An 18,579-nucleotide genomic window follows, 5' to 3' on the forward strand; every position below is an offset into this window, starting at 1 on the left:
TTTTGTTTTTTTTGAATGTCCAGAGGACCAGATTTAACTTTTTTAGAATTCAAAAAACAGGTAACCTGTTATCACAAATCCAATTATATGCAATTTCGGCGTCCTCGATCGACAGCTGAGGTGGACACATCACTTTCCACTTCCCCAGATATATATCCAGCTGCATGTGTCGTCCAATCAGATGAGGGTTCTCCAGGACCCTGTCGCTTTGTTGAAAAGATTGTCATTTGTGTCGAAAGTCCAGTTGGTCAGATCCAAAACAGTAGTTTTCATTTTGGAAGATGTGTAAAAATAGGAGTTCCTATGCACAGACCGAGAGCAAAATGCAGGAGGAGAGCAAGGAGAGGGAAGAGAAAGCGTGCGTGCGCCTCGTTCCAGGGCCAGTGAAGAAAAAACAGATAATATTCTTATTGTCTAAATGTGCTTTACTGTTGATCCAAGTGTAAATTTGCTCAAATAGATAATGATGATAACTGTATGTCAGCAGAGGACATGATGGCTTGTGGTTTTGGCCAAATCACTGTTCCCGATAAATCTGACACCTCTGTGGAGTAAATGTGTGAGCTTGGTGTCTGCTGTGAACCACCACACAGTTGCTCTGACATTGATTGCCTTGCTCATGGGCATGGTTGTAATTTCAATGCCTTTATTAGATGCTATCTGAGGCACATTTAGTCGACAGCTCATCGAAATGGCATTTATCTTGTTGGAGCTTATCAAGCCAGCTTCTTCAGTAATTCGAAAAAAAATGTGGTAGATGTCATGAAAACCAGTTTTATTGTGTTGATTCTTCAACTTCTGCTCCTTAATGTTGTAATTTCTGTTGGTTCCTCCAGGAAATAAAGTTTAGAAGGGAACTTTTATGATGATTTATCTACTCAGCCTTTAAAAACCAACACTTAGCTAAAATCTTTTTGCTTCATTGCACTCCTTTAAAATACTAGTAGACTGAATGAATATTACATAAATGTTTATCAATATGATAGATGTTTATGATTTAATTCTTTAAATTTTGGACCAAATAATCTGTAACGTATGTGAGACATCATGTAGTGGGTTTTTTTGTTGTTGTTGTTTGGGTAGTTGGTTTTTGCTTGTAATTTTTTCCCCCATCATTAATTTGATCAGTGTTAATTTTTAACATATTACTTATAGGATTTAAATGCTGTCGTATTGGGTTCCACCTAGATACTAACCACAAAACATAGTTACTTACACAAAGATACAATTAGTTTAAGAATTTTTATTAAGTGTATCATTTTTTTTTTCTAGACACTAATGTCTTGTAAAACTTAAGTTCAGAGTGTTTTTGTTTTTTAGTTGATAATGAGCTGTATAGTTAACAGTACACAAGATGTTTAGTTTTTCACTAAATTTTATGATGTTTTTTTTTTTTGTTTGTTTTTACTAATTTCAAAATACAAATATCAACAGTCAATCCAAAATTTGAAACAAAATGCACTTAATTATTGACTGGAAAAAAGCAAAAAGCTAAAGAAAAAACATACAACCTGCCTTTTTTAATTCATAAAACAACTAAATACATTCAGTATATCCATCTCTATTGGAACATTCTTCCACAAACTTAACACAGAACATAAAATCATCCGAAAACAATATATTTAATCTTAAATACTATTATTCAATGAGTTCATAATATCTCAGTCATTTTTTTACGTAGATTTAAATTAAACAAAACGAAGTACGTTTCTTTCAGCTGCTCCCTTCTTCAGGGGTTGCCACAGCGAGCAAACTTGCATGAAAGATTTGGCAATTGTTTTACACCGGAAGCCTTTCCTGACGCAACCTGGGTTTGAATCCGCAACCTCAGGATTACAAGACTGCTGCAGTGAACACCAAGTTCACCAGCCTCTATAGATTTAAATTCAATACTAAGCTAAATTTCAAGTAATCGAGATCAATCCATATTTGTCATGTCCTCAAATAAACATTTATTTTAATGATGTTTGTGCCAATTAATGTTTGTAACATGACTGGAAGTTTTAGAGTCTCTGTAAATTCACCCTGCATAAGTGATGTATCCATCCATGCATGCATTTTTTTGCAGCTTATCTGTGGTCAGGTCTTGGAGGCAAGAATTCCAGGAGGGAAACCCAGATGTTCCTCTCTTCAGCAACACTCTCCCACTCCTCTAAAGGGAACCCAAACATGGGATGTACCAGTAATTCTTCCAGAGGACGGCACTAAGGAGGAGGTCTAAATCAGATGCCCAAACCACCTCAGATGGCTCCTTTCAATGTAGAAGAGCAGCAGCTCTACTCAACTCCTCACCTTATCTCTAAAGGCCTCTGCATGGTCTATCCAAACCCTTGTAATCTGCTCTCAGTGACATAATTGTGTGACGAAAATCCCTTTTTTTTCCTCAGCCTTGTGTCACCCGCCCCTTCTTGGCACAAGCTTTCGCCCCCTTCAGCATACACAAGTATTGTGTGATTGAGCAGAATTTCTTGGGAACATTTGTTTATGCAGAAAAGCACTCGGACAGCAATTGTTGTGAATTTGCTCCAACTACTTTGTTTCCTGAAGCTGGTTTTTGTACCCGCAAGCAGCATGGATAGTTTTGAGGAGCAGTTAGCTGAGGCCGTCAGAAAGTATGTCAATCGGTATGACTTCTCCAGACCAACATAAAGACAGTCAAATGGCAGAACAATTCTGGAGCACAGACTTTTTTCTTGGAGGAGATGGTCTGCCGGAAAGTGTGGTGCTCTCTCTGTGACAGAATTGTGAAGGCCAAACGGAGGATGCATGGATGAAGTGGGGACTCTGGCAGGAAGAAACCCATTCTGACACTGTACACAGCTCTACAGTGGCTGAATTCAAGTTCAAAAATACTTTAATTCCAAAGGGAAGTTAAATCTTGTTGTAACTCGTTATACTGGTTTCAGATGTTATAGATCCTGATGACTGTAGGCAGGAAGGATCTCTTGTAAAGGTCTGTCCCACAGCAGATCAGGAAAAATTGGTCACAAAAAACATCCGATCCATCAACCTAGATTCAGTTGGCCTCCCGGTCCTCCTGAGCAGCAGGACTGCCTGAATCCTGGGCAGAACTCCTCCCAGAGTGATGGCCACTCCTCCCAGCAGCCTGCCGAGCTCCTCGTCTCTGCGGACAGCTGGCTGCAGGTGCCTGGGGACGATCCCGGTCCTGCTGTCACGAGCCATGTTTCGTGCTTGTTCCAGGATCTCAGTGGTCAGGCACTCAAGCACAGCCAGCAAGGAGACGGGAATGCATCTATGGTGCCTCCTGTTCAACTCATTTGAGATCAGGGACTGTAGCTGAGATAATATTTGAGCTTTTGAGATGTTAATCAGCTGCTCCCGGTTGTTAAAAAAAAAAAAAAAAAACCTTGTTGTTACGGTTAAGCATCATAACAAAACTAAAAAAGTTTTAAGTAAAATTCCTTCCTGGTGCACAGCATCCGATACCAGAGGAAACAATCATCCAAAAAATGTGACTTTTATCCAGCAAAAGATGAATTAAAGTTTCCAAAAGGAAAATCTCAGAATGAATGTAACAGAGCTGTTCCAACATGCCACCCCCAAGCAGCGCAATTCTAGAACCATCACATGGTTCTAGAACATGCATGTGAAGCACAGGGAGTCGAGTACCAACAAGCCGACCTGTATTTCACAGGTGGACATAAGCAACGGTGCCCACCTGAACATAAAATGTGCTTACATGAGGAGAAATGGAGATGAGGCTGTATGCTATTGTTCCATCATCATAAGTGAATGGGGGGAGGGGTTTCCCAGGAGCTTTACGCCATGTGTCCCACACACAATGAAAGGTCATGATCCACACCTCATAACCATAGAGGAGGGTTGGAACATAGACAGACCGGTAAATCCAGAGCTTTGCGTTTCATCTCAGTTGATTCTTTACAACAACAGACTGGAGCGATGTCTTAATTACTGTAGATGAGGGCTCGATCCATCTAGCTGTCTCTTTGAGTCACATAGTCACAATTTTATTTGACCTGACCAGGTCAAGCAGTTATGCATTTTGCACTTTGTTATTACAGATGTTGCGGTCTAGTAGCTTCTAGTGAATTAACCTGCTTTGTTCACCTGGCTGTTGAGATTTGTTTTAGGTCTCTTCTTACTCACATTTATTATAGTGTTGCACAAGTTATTGATGGCCAAAACTTTGCCACAAGAACACTATTATCCTTTCCTTCTTCTGATGCTCTTATGTTGATCTAATCCAACCCATCGTCACCCGAAGTTTCAACAGAAAGTGTGTTTAAAAATGCAGTATTTGAAAATAAAATTATGCATGATTGAGTTTAGCTTTAATGCTAATTTTGACTTCAGTTTAAAGTTTATACAATCATTTTAAATGTGCATTTAAATCCTTCCTTGGACAAGAAATTCTAGAGAATGTAGAATTTGATAAGTTTATTAGCTGTATAGGCTTTCAAATCCTTTTTTAGGTCGGCTCTCTGCATGGAGCGATATATGGCTTGTGCATGCAGATGATTAATCTTAAAGTATCTGAATGGTGCCTGGCAGGTGTTGTCACCAGCATCAGGGATAAGAGCATTTCTCAGATAATGCCTCGTGAGCTTTGATGAAGCTGTGAAGCCTTAGCAGCATGCGCTTTAACTGCGGGGTGCTGAGATGTGCTGAGACTATTATTTCCATCACCGAACTTCCCAGTTTATGTAGCACCCCAAGACATAGCTATCATTTGAGTGTCATTAGTGTTTTGAAGAGATTTTTGTTGCCCACAGGTTTTGTCTTATATGCAATATGTAGGATTAAAAGCTATGAAGAGTGTAATAATAATAATAATAAGGCTGCAATTTGAAACTGGACATTTGAGGTTGTAAGTTGTAACCCATATCCTGATGGTTGTGTAGTCTTGCTGTCAGTTGTTTGTCTTGTTTACTTGATACTTGACAAAGTGCTGTACACCTGTCCTCGCCTCATTTTCCTCTTTTACGCGTCACCTTGTTTTTTTCTCCTATTTGTTTCCGATGTGAGGGTCGAACTGAACGAGTGAGATAATGATCAGCATTATACATATTCACCAGAGACGTGCCTCTGACATAATATAATTGGTTCATAAGCAATCCAATTTGTTTTCCGACATGGATGATCAAAGCCATACCTAGTCCAGGTAGTTACACCGTTGATACAGAGACTGATCGGAGGAACATGCTTTATGATACAGTCTGTCTGCTGAGGCCTCTGGTTACATTTATTCAGCTGAAGGTGACAGGAATGTTCAGAGGACATCTGGTATAGTCTGTCTAACAACATATATTAAAGCTTGTACCTCAGTTTGGGTGTTGTTCATTGATATTCTTCCCTGTGGGGGTGTTCATATTCATTATTTTGCATCTTATATCCTTTTCCCACTTCCATGTTTTCTCATCCAGTCTTCTGTTATTAAAGTGGACCCGAGTGCAGCAGCACTGCAGACCTGCGTGTCTCTTCTGGTTAAGTTTAGAATGAAATAGAAACAGGGTCAATTAGAAACACCTACTCAAGAAGTTTCAAAGTCTGAATGTTGATGTATCTGGGCCTCTATTTCTTCAGTGTGAAACGTGATGGACCCAAGTGTTCAGGCAGTATTTCTTATGAATTATTAAAGTAGCAGGTTGACTGTGTTTTAGGCACATTTCTTAAACTTTAGTACTTTTGGTTTGTTGTGGTCTACTTTTGTGAAAAAGGTATTTTTAATACAAATAGTTGACACTCTTGTGTTTGTGTCACTGAAACCAGTTAACTGTACATATATCATGGACTCTGGAATTTTTTGAATTATATTTATGCTCTCTTTACAGGAACAGATATAATATAACCAGACTGAATGTTCATTTGCTGGTATCCTATTTTGTTTTTGCACCAAAATCTTCTGTTGTATGATTTATTGAACATCAGACTTATTGAGGTGGGTGCAGAAAGTTCAAGATTCATGAATTCATGCTTTATTTTATGTTTTAATTGTCTTTCCAGCTCTAGAATCAGTACAAAAATAGAATAAAGAATTTGACCCATTATAAGACTGAACTGAATACAGCACCTCAGACTGAGGAAGTCTTTCGGATGAAAGACGAAACGTTTCTACATTTTTTGTTGTTGTTTTGCTTTGTTTTGTTTTTGAATGTCCAGAGGACCAGATTTAACTTTTTTAGATTATCAGTCAGGTTTTTAGACCTGACTATTCATGGCTGCAGCCTCATGCATCTTCTATCTTGAGAAGTGTTCCTCTGCCAGTGAAAAAATACTGATATAGCCTTCTGGAATTAAGAAAACTAAATTGAGATAGGTTTGAGATGGGCTTAAGACGCCCACAACAATTTTTGTGACTAGTTTGTAAGGTCATTTGTCAAACAATTTTTAAAAAATTGCAAATCTAGTTACAAGACTGCGAGCTTTGGTGACTCGCCAAACTAAGAAGCCCTGCAAATGATTTGAGACACTATGGAGGCTCACAAATGCTGTTTGCCAACTAGTTGCAGAACCAATTCAGCGTTGCATTAATGCCACAACAATAATAATTCTCACGATTGTATTTTGACTGTTCAAAGCAGTGCAGTAAACATTTTACTACCACTCCAAGCCTGACCTAAAGTCTGCATTAGTGCTCAGGCAAAACAACACCCTATTACAGTGTTTAGAGCTGCAAATATAGGGTACAGCAATCTGCAAAGAAAGAATAATTAATATTCAAATGTAGCATCCTAATAAAATCATATGTTGAAATGATGATGAAATAGTCTGGATGCTTTAGTAAGAGGGAAATGTTTCAGGGAATTTAACATTTTACACTGAAAAGAAACCCTCGTTTACAGTATCTGATGACACACTGGCACTATGGGACCACTAATGTGATGTAACTCGGTCTACTATGACTGGAATACAAAATTTAATGGCTCAGAGCTGGAATATAAAATCTCTGATTCGCAAACATGTTTTTTCTTTTACAGCAGCTTGATTTTTTTATTTTTTATCCTTGTGTGCTGATTTATTTACACCAATCAAGTCTAAACAAAAGCTTCAAGATGGCACAAATTAAGTTCTTAAAACAGGAAATATGAATCTCAGTGTGTTACTACTTACAAAACATTGTCTGTTAAAAATGGCTTCTACATTTTCTTTTAATACAAGCTAATAAATTATCTTCAGTAGTCGTAGCACAGCCTGATCGGGAGTTTGAATGTCCCTGATAACTGGTGGCACATGTGCTGCCATAATGAGACAGATTTGGGCGGATTAGGCACCAAGTGGTGATGAGAAATGGCAGCCAGCATGTCAGCCCTCAGCAGCAGGGAGAGATCCAGCCTGTAGATTCACGGCCTGCCTGCCGGTGCTGCCCTCCACAGCTTTTTGGCAGTTTGCTGCGCCGAGCTTTCGGAGAGCTCGCAGATTCTGTCGGCGCTTTAGATCGTCTGCCGTCCTCCTTCACGTGAAATGTTTTGGCTCGACTGTCTGTGTCTTCAAAGGGAGATAAAATATTTGAAATTTAACAGTAGTTATTTACTGAAATTGGGATTTCTGGAGCTCTAAATAGAATTTTTTTCTGAATACACTCTCTTTGGTTTACATTTGTGCTCTCAGTTAGTGCCTTCCTTCCTTTCTCTCACACTTGCTAGCTTCCTGTGTGATTTTAACACCTACTGTGAGCCCAGATGCCCGACACTCCAGGATCACATAAGCTCTTACTTTGTAGTGTCTTGCCAAACATTGGGGCTTCCTGGCAGCATTCGCTCTCGGACTGTTCATACTGTACCTTCAAGGTGAATGTTTTAGCAGTTCTTAACCCTCTGCAAGTTGAGAAATATCCAATAATTCTTTAAAAATCTTGTCTGAAGACAAAGGCGATAATGTTTTTGCCTGTGCAAAATATCATTATAATATTGCAAATTATCTCATGAACCACTGGACAGATTTTATTAAAGCGTTCAGTACTTACTGAATGTGGATCTACATCTGATTATCTTTTGAAGTAAATCCCATTCAACATGGCCGCCACAGCTAGGCTGACTGCAAACACAAAATGTGCCATAGCTCAACCAATTGTACAGATAATGACATTTGATGATGTAATAAAGAGTCATTCACAACACATACTCTGAGTGTCATCTGATCGCACATCTGTTTTAAAAAATGTTCCCTTATCTATTAGAGTAACTCTGCCTGTCTGTTAGCAAAATATTTTACAAACCACAGGACAGATTCTACTGAAGCCTTTTAGCAGTAAACACTGGATGAACATCGACAACCTCGTAACTTTTGGCACCTGATTCAGATCTCCACTACTTCTAATCCACCTTAACCTTTAAATTAACAACTGTAACTGACAAGTTTACAGACCATAAGATAAAAATTGGCCTGGTGAGCATTATCACCAACATATACTTTCAGCACTACACATTGTGCTAGGTTGTGGCTTAAAACTGTGTCATTAATTGTTTGCATCAACCCTGTTTGTCTGTTAGTAAAATATCTTTTGAACAACTGAGCAGATTTCAAGCTCCTAGAGTATCGTATGCACCAGCGAACGGCTCTTAACAAACCTCTCAAAGTCATTTTTTTAAACGTACACCTAAAAGTCAATAATGTTTGGACACAATGGTTGCCACTGCTAATTGACCATGACCATTTATCCAAAGGACTTCATCAGTCCAAGGAGCCACAACAAACTCAGTCCCACAAGCAGCACACTCACATAGTGGACCAACCAGTTTGATGGTGATAAGACGGTTTCTGGAGCCCACCCTCTCCCCCATTGACTCCTCTGAGGCAGCCAAAGTGGATCCAAACTTTGTTGGATTTTGTACCTGGATTATTGAGCATGAACTTTGATGTTTTGAACCACTTTGGCTATAGCTGCCTCAGAGGAGTCGACGGGGGAGAGGGCGGGCTCCAGAAACCATCTTATCACCAGCAAACTGGTTGGTCCACTATGTGAGTGTGCTGCTTGTGGGACTGAGTTTGTTGTGGCTCCTCGGATTGATGAAGTCCTTTGGATGGAGGATGAAACGTCTCCACAAAAAAAGAAACTGTCCAGATGACCTGACTGAACTTTGCTGGATTTTTTATCTGGGTTACTGAGCATGAACTTTGATGTCTTTAAATAACATGAGATCACACCGATCTGCTGTAACTCCGCCCCTTCTCATCAGAAGACAATATAAGTTTAAAACTCAGGCTTGAAAGGTTGCAGTCGATGTGCATGCCTTCAACCAGTGCTAAGTCTTTAATTTTATAATTTTAAAAGCCCATTTCTGCAGCACTATTACTTTTCTTGTTCCCAGCAGCTCGGGGACTTGCATTTTCCAAATCTGAAGAATCCTCTCAGTGAGACAGTCCCTGGGCAAATAAACAACAGATGCTCAAATGTCTTTTTTGACTCATGCTTGATCTTCAGTATCGTGTGTCTTTTTCCTACACTTCAGCGGTGTTACAGTGTGCAGCGCTGATTTATTTGTTTTCAAAGCAAAGTGTGATGTAACAAGTCAGTGATCCTGTGTAGCTCTGTAGGTGGACCAGGAATAGTTAAACTCCTTTGTTGAGAGATGCATCAAAGGGTTTGTTCTGATGTTTCACTGTAAATACCGCATTGTGCATTGTAATGGTTTTAATTCAAATATGTTTTCTTTTGATATTATGTGCAGAAAAGTCGAAAGGAATTCTTTGTTCGCTCAAAGTAAAGACACTTTTTTTATTCCTGTTCACACAGGCTACCAAAGAGCTGAAACAGTATGACAACAAGATCATCGAGTGCAGCTTTGCCAACAACAGCTGGGTGTTCATGAGACAACGAGTGGACAAAAGCTTCCCCAATTCCTACACCACAGCCATGGGTGAGGCTTTGTTCTTCCCTCTCAGGCAGTTCTGTTTTAATATTTCACCCTCTCGGCTATCTGCATCTGTATCAAAGTGAAAAATGAGCAGTCAGCTGGCGATTAATGGCTTATTTTATCGGTATTTTAAATCAGCCTGGTCTCAGATTCGTGCTTCGTGAGATTGCGTGTGCGTTTGTATGCTTTGTGTGTGTAGGGGCAGATGTTCTGTTGTGAATACACTCAAACAATCTGGTCTCTACTCCGTGCCCAGGACAAATTGTTTTCATGGCGTCCTGTGTTTGAGTAGAGAAACTGATACGTTACTGCAAAAAATACACACATACATACATATATATATATATATAATATATGTTGAAAAGTTCAATGGGGCCGAATACTTTCGCAAGGCACTGTATATACACACACATATACCTCTGTTGTGAACAGGCAACCAGGAGGCATTCTCAGTTGAAAATCCAGAAAATTAGATGAATATTACTGTTTTAATAATAGAAGTTTAGCTGACAATTACATCTAATAATGTGGTGCATGCTGCACAGCACGAATGTCACTGAACACTCAATAGTTTTTTCCTCTGGTTATCAGTTTTCTGTACTGTGTGATACTGACTGCACAAAGGTCGGGCTGAACTCTTCAAACCGAGTTCAGGAAGTGAACTGTAGCGTCTGTTTCTCTAGAACTGTGGCTAGAAACTCTTTATTTTCACTGCGTCAAACTCCACAATTAGGTGGCAGTTTCAGTCATTCAAATTTTTTGAGGAAGCCAACAAACTTTGGCTTAATTTCTTCCTTCTTACTCAAACGTTGCGTATAAACAGGTTTGCGCAGACTTCGTTCAAATTATCTTGCAAATAATTGATTACTAATGTACTATTTATGCATATTATACTAGTACAAATACATTATTATTTGCTGCATAGTCTCAACATAGTAGAAACTTTGCCCATCTTTGATGTGGAGACCAGGGAGCCCATCTTCCCGACCTCCTGCTGAACAATGAGTCTCTTCATGACAGCAGCGACAGGAGGATGAAGACACAAAGAAGATAAGTGATGACACACACTTGTCAGGCAGTTTATTAAGTCAAGAGCTTTAGATAATCATTAATTTGGGCTGTTGTCTGTCAGGTGTATTTCTTCAGACATGCAGTCTAAATTGATCAAAAATCCTTCACTCTGGAAGAGGGAGTAAAGAGTCACCTGTCACCATAAATCTTTTTGTTTTGTGAGTTTGACAGCCTAAAAAAATTCAGCTATTACTTTTTTTTTTTTCTAGAAATAACCTAAAAGGGATGGACTTGAGCTGCATAATAATTATCTGCACATCCTTTAAATAATCACCTCTCACAGTCAGGTGCATCCTTTTTTATTATAGGGCTTTAATAATAATAATAATAATAATCTGGTCTTTACAGAGTGCTAAAACTATTTAAATCTAATCTCAAATGTGCAAAAACACAACAAATTCCACTCTTTCATTATTTTATTTATCTATTTATTTATTTTAGAAAACAACAAGCCCCAACATGTAAATGTGCTACTAATCAAATGTTTTGTAATTGAATGCAGGTGTGATTACCTCCATAAAAGCAGACGTTTTGTCCGGTTGCTGCTCTGGAGCCTACATGTGTGTGTTAGCACAATATCAAGGAGGAAAGGTGTTGATTGTTGTTGCTCATCACTTTAAGAAGGGTGATAAAACAATTTACAAACTCTTGGGGCACATTTAACATGAAGGAACAAATGGGCTCAATGCACCAAAATATATTTTTTTAACTCATCACCCATTGATTTCCATTTATGTTTGGAATCTGTTGGAACCAGAGTTTGTTGGAAAATTATGACATTGTTAAACAAACTAATATGGATAAAGTTCATGATCAATAATCCAGGTAAAGAATCCAACAAAGTTATGTCAGGTCATCAATTTTTTATATATTTTTTTGCAACATTTCGTCCCTCATCCAAAGGACTTCTACATGCTCAATAATCCAGGTACAAAATCCACCAAAGTTAAGTCAGGTCATCTGGACGGTGTCTTTTTTTGTTGAGACGTTTCGTCCTTCATCCAAAGGACTTCATCAAAACAGATGGAATTCCAACAGATTTTTAATGAAGCTGAAGCCAACAACATGAACTTTTGACCATGCATTTTCCAGCTTATGCACGTATGTAGTCTTTCTATAAAATATATTTAAATAAAACAAAGACTCTAATACAAACTACAACAAAATAAATTATTCAATGACTGAACATTAACACGTTATTGCTTGTTTGATAATTATTACCAGTATTAAATTTGGTTGGATCAAATAAATATGTTTGTAAATGAGGCCACTTGTGAAAACAGACCCACAAAAATCTCATGCTGAAGTTTTATGACACTTTTCTGGGGCGACTGTGTCTGAGCGGTTAGAGCAGTTGTCCGCCAATGGGAGAGTTGGGGGTTCGATTCCACCAGCAGTCACTTGCCAAAATGTCCCTGGGCAAGACATTGAACCCCTCATTGCCTCCGATGTGTGTCCCATCAGTGTATGAATGTGATAAAGCTCTGATAATTCTTTATATAGATCTAGTAGAGTGCTGTATGAATGGGTAAATGAGGGCACAGATTGTAGTGTGAGTATCTTGATAAGATAGAAAGGTACAAGTACAGTCCATGTGTTATTTACCATTTTCTTTGGATTTCTTTGATTTCATGATGTGTAACTTCACTGTTCTGACTGTTCGTCTCCACGTTCTCATCATTTTCTTTCCTCCAGCTCCAAATCTGAAGAAGTGAAGTTTAGTTTTTTACATTACAGAACATTTGGTAGCTACAAACATGAGACAAATCAATGTTTCCGCACTGTTAGCTTGAGTTGTTGTGCAGTTACATTTCTGTACATTTCTTAAACTTTTTAAAATATTACAACTCATAATAATAATGAACTTATAATTGGATTTTTTTCAGCTGATTTAAAATTAAAAGGCTGCTGTTTAGTTTTAAAAGAGTCAAATAGGACCTAATTTCACGCTTCATCTCAAGAAGAAACAAGTGATTAACTCTGTTTACTTTAAAGTATCTTTACTTGCGGTACTATATTATAAAACCCTGCTGTATTTGCGTTTAAAGGAAGTAAATGTACAACAGAAAGCAGATAATGGAGAATGCTTTTCAGCACTTTCTATATGCTTTTTATCTAAATGTTTGCATCAAATGGCTGCACCAAGGCACTTCATAAATGCAGAAAATGAAAAAATAAAAACAAGAACATGGGGGGGGAATAAAACTGCATTTGAAGTATGAAATGAATTGACTGAAGATGATGGAAAATATAGTTCTTGGTTATTTATCTTTAGATTTTGCTGGATGCTGTGAAACACCTTCAGAGCCAAGATTGCAAATGTATCTTTAATCTAAAATCTTGACAGACAGTATTGCGTTTCTCGTGGAACAGATAACACGTTGTTCCATTTAGCAACTGCAAATAATCATTAATGTGTTGCTGGTACCGTGGCACGGTCACGAATGTGCCAAGGGAGCTGTGAAGTAGGATGAGCTATTTTCAGCACCACTTGGTTCCTGAAATTAAAACCCATTTCGTTTTTTGAAAGAAAATCAAAAGTTTGAGCAGTTCTATATGAGATTTGGCTTGAGACACATGATTGAGCAGAAAAAAAAATTATTATTAACATTTAAATTAAATAATTTATTTCAGTTTTGAATGTCTTTGATGAGACAAACAAGTTGTTTTGTATAAAATTACACAAATCTGTTGAAGTTAAAACTCAACCAACCAATACATACAAAAGAAAATCTACAGAACATTAAAGAACAGAAACAATAGTTTTTTTTTAAAAATCATCACAATCCACTCATAATTTACAAACCGGATTACAAAAAAGTTGGGACACTAAACAAATTGTGAATAAAAACTGAATGCAATGATGTGGAGGTGCCAACATCTAATATTTTATTCAGAATAGAACACAAATCACAGATCAAAAGTTTAAACTGACAGAATGTATCATTTTAAGGGAAAAAATCTGTTGTTTCCAAATTTCATGGTGTCAACAAATCCCAAAAAAGTTGGGACAAGTCCATTTTTACCACTGTGTGGGATCCCCCCTTCTTCTTACAACACTCAACAGACGTCTGGGGACAGAGGAGACCAGTTTCTCAAGTTTAGAAATAGGAATGCTCTCCCATTCATGTCTAATACAGGCCTGTAACTGTTCAATCGTCTTGGGCCTTCTTTGTCGCACCTTCCTCTTTATGATGCGCCAAATGTTCTCTATAGGTGAAAGATCTGGACTGCAGGCTGGCCATTTCAGTACCCGGATCCTTCTCCTACGTAGCCATGATGTTGTGATTGCTGCAGAATGTGGTCTGGCATTATCGTGTTAAAAATGCAGGGTCTTCCCTGAAAGAGATGACGTCTAGATGGGAGCATATGTTGTTGTTCTAGAACCTGAACATAGTTCTCTGCATTAATGGTGCCTTTCCAGACATGCAAGCTGCCCATGCCACAAGCACTCATGCAACCCCATACCATCAGTGATGCAGGCTTCTGAACGGAGCGTTGATAACAACTTGGGCTATCCTTGTCCTCTCTGGTCCGGATGACATGGCGTCCCAGTGTTCCATAAAGAACTTCAAATCGTGACTCATCTGACCACAGAACAGTCTTCCATTTTGCCACACTCCATTTTAAATGACCCCTGGCCCAGTGCAAACGTCTGAGCTTGTGGAGCTTGCTTAGAAATGGCTTCCTCTTTGCACTGTAGAGTTTCAGCTGGCAACGGCGGATGGCACGGTGGATTGTGTTCACTGATGATGCTTTCTGGAAGTATTCCTGAGCCCATTCTGTTATTTCCTTGACAGTAGCATTCCTGTTTGAGGTGCAGTGACGTTTAAGGGCCCGGAGATCACGAGCATCCAGTAGAGTTTTACGGCTCTCTGAATCTTTTGATGATGTTATGCACAGTTGATGATGATAACTTAAAAGTCTTTGCTATTTTACGCTGGGTAACACCATTCTGGTATCGCTGCACTATCTTTCTGCGCAACAATGGTGGAATTGGTGATCCTCTTACCATCTTGGCTTCTGAGAGACACTGACTCTCTGAGAAGCTCTTTTTATACCCAATCATGTTGTCAATTAACCTAATTAGTGTTAATTGGTCTTCCAGCTGTTCATTATATGCTCAATTTCCTTTTTCCAGCCACTTATTGCTACTTGTCCCAACTTTTTTGGGATTTATTGACACTGTGAAATTTTGAATCAACATATTTTTCCTTTAAAATGTTACATTTACTCAGATTAAACTTTTGATCTGTCATCTATGTTATATTATGAATAAAATATTGACATTTGCCATCTCCACATCATTGGATTCTGTTTTTATTCACAATTTGTTTAGTGTCCCAACTTTTTTGGAATCCGGTTTGTAGAATTTACATTTTAACTACGGTATTTTTTCTGCTTTATTGTCTTAATAAGATCATTCCAAATTGGACCATCTGCATTTTGTTTTTGCTGTCCATTATTAAGAATTTCTCACAAGTAAAAGTTTTCCCAAAAATATAATTATGGTCTAACGAAGGCTATTGTTTACAGCATTTAAAAAAGTTTTTTTTTAAATGTACATTATTTGTCTGATTTGCAAATCCAGAGCATATAAACGGATTTTTTGGGGGGGTCATATTGAAAGAGGCTTTAGACAGTTCTGGTATATTATTCAAATATTTATTTTATAAATGTAGGAGCCTAAATGCTTTTTGTTTAGCAAATTTTAAAAGTGAGAAAAGGAAGAAACATTGTTACTGAAATAAGTTCAAGTTAATATGTGTGTGTTTTAATAATTATTATGGATAACTATTTGATGAGGAATTTGATTGATAAAGTAAAGCAGGAGAAGAGGGGGAGGTATTTGACCAGTTTTTTGACCTCTCACTACCTCTCTTTTGCCTTAATGTTTTTCTTTTATTTATACTTGGATTTTGGAAATTTAAGTCTTTTTGCTGTTTTATATAGAAACAGTTTAAGCTTAAACATTCTGGTCCTGAGGATTTTTTTTCAGATGGAGAGGAAGAGTTTGGAGCGTCAAGCTAAGACTCCATGAAAATTATTTTTTAGAAACATACGCTGTTTAAATTTTGGATCCGTTTATGTTTCATGTGTTTTTCCCCAAATTTCTATACATGTGACTTATATGGTTTTACAAGAAAGCAGTACATTACAAACTTTTGTCATAATAGTCATAATTTACATAGAACAGATAATTTAGGGAATTCATGTTTAACATGAGAGTGTCACTGTGGCTCAGTTGGTAGAGCTGTTGCCCCTCAGCGAGAAGGTCGCTGGAACAAATCTTAGCCTGGGACCTTTCTGGGTGCAGTTTGCATGTTCTCTCCGTGCTGCGTGGGTTTTCTCCGGGTACTCCGGTTTCTTCCCACAGACCAAAAACATACATTTTAGGCTGATTGGTAACACTAAATTGTCCGTAGGTGTGAATGACTGTGTGAATGGTTGTTTGTCTTGTTTGTCTCTATGTGTCCATGTGATGGACTTGCAACCTGTCCAGGCTGTCCCCTACCTCGTGCACAGTGACTGCAGGATATGGGCACCAGTGACCCAAAAAGGAAGAAGCGGGTAAAGATAATGGATGGATGACTGTTTGATATATCCTGCATCTGGTTTCTGAATGAGCTAAAAAAACATTTTCTTTCTTTAAGAAATTGTTTTTTTGTACTTCCTGTACACACTTCAACACCATTTAGCTTAAGCATTATGTTAAAATGGTCCCTAAAACCATCAAACGTGATCAATTTGATTTGTTTTACAATAATCTGTTTTATCTTTACTGTGTATACTTGTTATTTTATATGAGTTACTGGATACTGGACTGAATTGGGTTGAATCATCTAGAAACGTTTCATATTTTAACATTTAGTTTTATTAAAAACATGTTTTACAAGTATAAATAACTTGGGTCTCAGTGTTAAGCCTTGTGGAACACCTTTGAAAGTTGTGTTTAGGTTTGATTCTGTTTTCTTAATATTTACATACTTTAACTTGTTTTCTAATTTCCTCCTTCATGTAAGGCAGTATTAGGTTGTTTAATTTTAGTGGGGCAGTTGGGTATTTTAGTCTGAAACAATCATTAATTTGCTGTGTCTGGAAAAGCATGCCAGTGTCTCTCTGTTGACTTCCTTCCTCTCGTCTGGACTTGTTTTTTTTTTTCTCCAGCTGTGTGTAAAAGCATCCAGGAACCTGTCACTAAGAAAATCCTCTTGGAGTTTTTGGACCGCTGTGCTCAGGGAGTCAACGCACAGAACCGGAAACGCCCATCTGACCCAGACTCTCAGTTGATGCCTCCTCCCCCTCCCAAAAGACCCAACTTTGAAACCCCATAGCCCACAGCTACGTGACTGTGTGACTGCCCCACAGTCCCACTCTACATCTTCATCACCAGCTACAAACGTTGTGCAGAAAACAAACATTTCGGGCCTTTCTTACTGTACCACATCTGCTTTTTTCAGCCTGTACATGTAAGAACTTCAGAGAAGTGACTCAATGTGACTCATTTGTAGACTTCTTTGTAGCTTTATTTGCTTGTGTTCTTATTAAAATGCAACACTGTATGCTTAGGTAATAGATTTTTGATTGTTTTTGTATTTATTGTTTTTTGTTGTTTTTTTTAAGTCTGAGCTAATTGATATTCATTAAGAAGGATTTGATTCTGGCTACAAGTAACACCTGGTCAATTTTATTGGTTTACATTTTGTCAATTAGTGCTTTAGTTTAATTTGAATGAGGAGTAAACATCATCAAACCTCAATCTGCTGTCTTTATGAATTTAGTTTCCTCCCACCAGCAATGATTTCAGGGATTAAAACAAAGCTGCTTGGATTTGAGGTTTTGATTTACTGAAAAATGTTACTGGTTCTCAACTTCAAATATTCAATTGGGAGATTTTAAATTGTTTTAAATTTATTATCAAAACGCGTTTGGTTTCTCTGGGTGCTTCCGTTTCCTCCTACAGACCAAAAACATGCATGTTAGGCTGATTGGTATCTCTAAATTGTCCCTAGATGAGTGAGAGAGTGAATGGTTGGTTGTCTCTGTGTTACTGTGATGGACTTGCGACCTGTTCAGGGTGTCCCCCGCCTCTCGCACAGTGATAGCTGGACATGGGCACCAGTGACCCCTCCACGACCTAAAAAGGAAGAAACTGATAAAAGATAATGGATGGATGGAACCACATTTGGATAACTACAGTGTTTTCAAGGTAGGTACAAAGAAGTGAAAACAACAAGCTCAAGCTACAAATGGGTGACTAGTCCCTCACTACTTTGCGGTTCGTTAACCGCAGACGCGCTCTATCGCAGTTTTTCAAAATAAGGTTAGACATGACACACAATTGGCTGATTGATGGATGAGCCACACGATTGGCATGGAATTTTTATTTTAAATAAATTATTTTAAATTATTTAGCACCTGCTGCACCTTTGTGCATCCCACACTGCAGGATAAGCTTCCTGCTGCAGCTGATCAGCTGTTATCCATGCAGAGCTGAGAAGTGGGCGTGGCCAAGAGTGCATGCAGGTGGCAAAGAGCAGAGGAGGCAGAGACCTGAAATCATGACATTCTGTGCTCTTTTAGAGCGTTTAGAGTTTAGAAACATTGTTTGAAATATTGCAAGAGAGTGGGAAGGTTTTAAAATGCCTTTATACATACACACACATACATA

The 18,579-nt window shown here is 38.3% G+C and overlaps 1 protein-coding gene across 1 annotated transcript in view; it reads left to right on the top strand.

Moving 5' to 3' along the window:
- The window catches only part of rngtt (RNA guanylyltransferase and 5'-phosphatase), a 125,554-nt gene extending 108,222 nt beyond the window's left edge, over window positions 1-17,332 (top strand). Inside the window, exons 15-16 of the mRNA XM_037685579.1 lie at window positions 9,716-9,839; window positions 17,076-17,332. Of these exons, the coding sequence (XP_037541507.1) occupies window positions 9,716-9,839; window positions 17,076-17,242 (291 nt within the window). The 3' untranslated portion in view covers window positions 17,243-17,332. The remainder of the gene's footprint in view (window positions 1-9,715; window positions 9,840-17,075) is intronic.
- The last annotated feature ends 1,247 nt before the right edge of the window (window positions 17,333-18,579 follow it).

The sequence above is a fragment of the Nematolebias whitei genome, chromosome 12, assembly GCF_014905685.2.
Source record: "Nematolebias whitei isolate Nwh7 chromosome 12, NemWhi1, whole genome shotgun sequence".
In the NCBI taxonomy this organism is placed as follows: domain Eukaryota; kingdom Metazoa; phylum Chordata; class Actinopteri; order Cyprinodontiformes; family Rivulidae; genus Nematolebias; species Nematolebias whitei.